This window comes from Haliaeetus leucocephalus, unplaced genomic scaffold, assembly GCF_000737465.1.
Source record: "Haliaeetus leucocephalus isolate CR32 unplaced genomic scaffold, Haliaeetus_leucocephalus-4.0 Scaffold657, whole genome shotgun sequence".
Classification (NCBI taxonomy): domain Eukaryota; kingdom Metazoa; phylum Chordata; class Aves; order Accipitriformes; family Accipitridae; genus Haliaeetus; species Haliaeetus leucocephalus.
The window spans coordinates 2,733,243-2,737,555 of NW_010973093.1; the positions used below are offsets into that span (position 1 = coordinate 2,733,243).

A 4,313-nucleotide genomic window follows, 5' to 3' on the forward strand; every position below is an offset into this window, starting at 1 on the left:
CCCCTGCTCATCCCGTCGGCCTTCGGGACGGTGCTGTCGGTGATGTACGTGGCCGGGGTGGTGGGCAACGTGTACACGCTGGTGGTGATGTGCCACTCGGCGCGCTGCGCGGCCCCCATGTACAGCTCCATCGTCAGCCTGGCCCTGGCAGACCTGCTCTACCTCTCCACCATCCCCTTCATCGTCTGCACCTACCTGGCCCAGGACTGGTACTTCGGGGACCTGGGGTGCCGCATCCTGCTCAGCCTGGACCTGCTCACCATGCACGCCAGCATCTTCACCCTCACCCTCATGTGCACCGAGCGCTACCTGGCCGTCACCCGGCCCTTGGACACCCTGAAGCGGTCGCGCGGCTACCGGAAGGTGACGGCGGGGGCCGTCTGGTCGGTCTCGCTGCTCCTTACCCTGCCCATGATGCTGATGGTCACCCTGACCGAGGGGGGCAAGGCGGAGGGCAAGGTGAAGAGGATGTGCGCGCCCACCTGGAGCGTGGATGCCTACCGGACCTACCTGACGGTGCTCTTCAGCACCAGCATCATGGCCCCGGGAATCATCATCGGCTTCCTCTACACGCGCCTGGCCAGGACCTACCTGGAGTCCCAGAGGAACCCCCCCCACAAGGAGAAGAGCAAGAGGTCCCCCCGGCAGAAGGTCCTCATCATGATTTTCAGCATCGTGCTGGTCTTCTGGGCCTGCTTCCTGCCGTTTTGGATCTGGCAGCTGGTGCGACTCTACAGCAGCTCCCTGCAGCTCACCACCCAAACCCAAAAGTGCATTAACTACCTGGTGACCTGCCTGACCTACAGCAACAGCTGCATCAACCCCTTCCTCTACACCCTGCTCACCAAAAACTACCGGGAATACCTGCGCAACAGGCACCGCAACTTCTACAGGTTCACATCGTCCTTTCGCAAGAGGGGCTCCAACCTGCAGTGCTCCTGGGGACGGTCCACGTCCTCCAGCAACCAGTATGACTACAGCTCGGAGGCCGTGGGCATGGCCACGCTGAAGGACAAGTGAGGAAGAGGAAGCGCTCCGGAGACACCAGGACCAGCAGAGCGTCTGGCCAAGGTAGGGCTTTGGGAGCCCTTAGCCCTGAAGGGTCCTAAAAACTGATTTCTGGCGGTCACTCTAGTTAGGGGCAAGAAGTTGCGTGAACCCAAGCACTAGGAGGTGCGTCTGAATTTCCCTCTGGCTTAGGGCTGTCAGGAGGGTCCTGCCGGGAGCCAGCAGCCGTGCGGGACAAATCCTTCAGGGTTTGGGGTGCGGAAGATGAGGTGGATACTTTGTTCGGTTCAGCCACAAACTCTTTTCACACTTTGCTGAGTTTTGCCCAGCTCCAGCTCTGCACTGTTTCTCCTGTATGGTTTCTCAGTGCTATCTTCAGGCTACAGCTGGGTCAGATCTGCAAAAGTCTGAGATTGCCCTGGTATTGCTTAATTCAGCTGCCAGCCTTGGGTTTGCCCTATATGTTACCATTGTCTGTTTCGTTTCTAGAGCGTGTAAGGAGACCTTTAAGCCCCTTTTCCTATTTCCTGTTACATTAGAGTGCACTACGGTTTCATCAAGCTTAAAGTCTCTATTTTAAAATTCATTGCAGCAGCACTTCGAACTCCAAGCATTCAAAAACCACAAGGTAAGCTGTCAGAAACCACAGGATTATCTAAAAAAAGCGTGTAATTTTTTAAGGGTTCTACCTAAGGTGATTCGAGTTTGCCACTGACTATTTTTTTTAAAGCTGGTCCCTTTCTCAACAGTCAACAGGGCTTGAAAAACTGAAAATTTACCTTGGAAAGAAAGAAAAATGCTTTATAATCCTATCACTCAAAGACCTAAGGCTCTAAGAAAAATGACTGAATCCTGTATCATGAGACTCATCATAAAAGGGACAAATTTATTCATGACATGTAATCAAAAGCATTTTGCCTCAATGTATTCTGCTCATTTTCTCCCCACCTAGCGTCTCATAGTAAACCTTCACCACAGACAGTAGAGATGCCTGTAAGCACCTAAACAACTGTAAAACCCCAGTTTATACAATGAATGCTGTTAAAAAAAATGGACCATCATCAGGTTTCCCCTCGCATGGTCTCTTCACCCAGCTCAGGGGGGTGTATTTACCAGGAGAGAGGCTGTCGTTCCGAGCTGTTCTCTGAAGAGCTCATGTACGTGGGCATGAAGTTGGGTTCAATATTCCTCTTTCCTGTTCTGGGACAGACTCTGGGGATAAGTAAAGCACGATACAAGTTGTATAAACTATTGTCAGCAGCTATTGATGCCCAGGGACTTCTGAAAGAGCAGGCAGTTGCTTAAGGAACAGTCGTTTCCACTTCCTTATGGCATACTCCAACCCCCATCTGCTCGAGGGGAGTCCCACTCCAGCCCTGCAGTGTTACTGGGTTCCCGTGTCCTTGGGTGATCCTCTTATGTCACATGCCAAACCTTAGGGTATGTTTGTGCTAAAGCAGAGACACGAAGTGTCGACACCCCAGCCAAGGACTGGGAGCAGAGAACACAGCACAGCAACATGCTGGCTTTTATGCACTTAACTAACAGCGGAAAAATAAACCCTTCAGGGCACATGTTGGATGAAGACCAGGGAAGCACGTTCCTGTGCCGAGAGTTGGGCATTCTTCTTATAGATGCAGTTATTGGGGTGCTTTTCAGGGAGAGGGAAATAAGAAACTCACCTTAGAATTGCTTGTATTGATTTTAACTGCAGAACTGTCTTTGAAATGCTGATGACCACTTTGTCATGCTCCAGTATTGTGAAGGCTACCAAGCTGGGCAGTGTAAATAGACCTAATGGTGCACATTTCCTTGTGAAATAGGGGGACTAACACACAGTTCATGTTGGGAATTGGCAGGGAGAGCGGTCTTCAACAGTTTTTAGGAACAACTTTTCAGGAACTAATTCATTTTTTAATTATTCATTCTGAAGTCATTGTTACTTTTCCTTTGCTTCCCATTTCCGAGGCTGGAAGTCACTCCCATAGAAGAATAACAAAGATAAGACTTAATTCAAAAGGCGGTGTGGGAAGGTTGGAGTACGTGCGTCATCTGCGAGGTGTGCTGTGCCGTCCTGCTCTCAGGAGCATAGCGGTATGGCCAGACGGATATCCTGGCAGAGCCAAGCATGGCTGCACCCCTTCCAGGGGTTGAACATGCCATTTGCCCACCTCTGAGGAAAAAAAAAAAATTTCTTATGGCTACAGAAAGAAAAACCCACCCTGATTTGGATCCTGATGCGACACAGTGCTGTTGTGTCTTGATTTCCATTGCTTGGCCTGAGGAGAAGGTCCTTGGAAGGCCACTTACCCACCACAGCTTTACAAGGCTGCTATAGGATGGATGATTACGATGTATGAAATAGTTGCAAGGTACAGTGTATATCTATTAACAGGTATGTAAGGGGAAGCAGATGATGGAAGAGCTGTATAGGTGTCAAAAAGAGTATTAGGGAATACACTTTCTGCTTTAAAAAACCACACATTAAAACATCTAAAGCCAAACAGTCTAAAAACATAGTTATTAATGAAGGGGAAGCTGAAAAGGACTCATGCCTAGGAAAAAAGGGATGAAAATGCAGAGCAGATAAGATCTCCACTTGTAACCTAGTATGGGGACGAGCACACAGAAGGGTTGGATTTGGGCTATGCTTCCCGAGATGCCCTGTCAGTCCCCAGAAGGGATTCTGCTATTCTGCTCAGCATCACAAACGGTGCATAGGGGATGTGCTTTCTGTGCCACATCGTCAGAGCATTAAACATCAAAGGGTTGATGGAGGAGCATCCAGATGAAAGGCAAAATATTGGAAATTTGTCACTCATCAGGTTTTTCAACCAGTATGTGCTTCAGCTTGGTCCCATCCCAGTGCTACTCCTCTCTCCCATCAGGCTCTGACAAACCTGTACGAGGTTACTCTAGCAAGAGAACCAGTAAATTTGATGATGCCCACAAAGCATGTCATTGGGGCGGAGGAGAGCCTGTGTAACAAGGAAAACTGGCCAGCAATCAGAAGATGCCGTTGTGTGTGATGAATGACGGCTATTCAGCAGCGCAGGAGGCACGACATGGAGCAGACCTTTGCAAACACAACTCCTCGGGAGCCTCTTGTACTCCCGGGGATCAGAGCTCCATTTAAAAGATGAATTACATCAACAACATCCCTCTTATTGTCCCATCGGACCAGTTAAACTGCCAAAAGTCAGAAGGTTTGACCCACTTCATAAATACCCGCAAGAGCAGATGTTTTAACCGAGTTCCTCTTGTCTGTGATTGGGCAATCCTTGACTCTTCTGGGTGTGCTCGTG

General features: G+C 49.7%; 1 protein-coding gene across 1 annotated transcript; it reads left to right on the forward strand.

Annotated features, from left to right (window-relative positions):
• Positions 1–6: 6 nt before the first annotated feature.
• On the forward strand, positions 7–1,020 carry LOC104839278 (urotensin-2 receptor-like; the record flags this gene model as incomplete). The annotated part of the gene is made up of 1 exon (XM_010579484.1): positions 7–1,020. A coding segment is annotated over one exon (1,014 nt), but the record flags the coding sequence as incomplete, so codon positions are not given.
• Between the last annotated feature and the right edge of the window lie 3,293 nt (positions 1,021–4,313).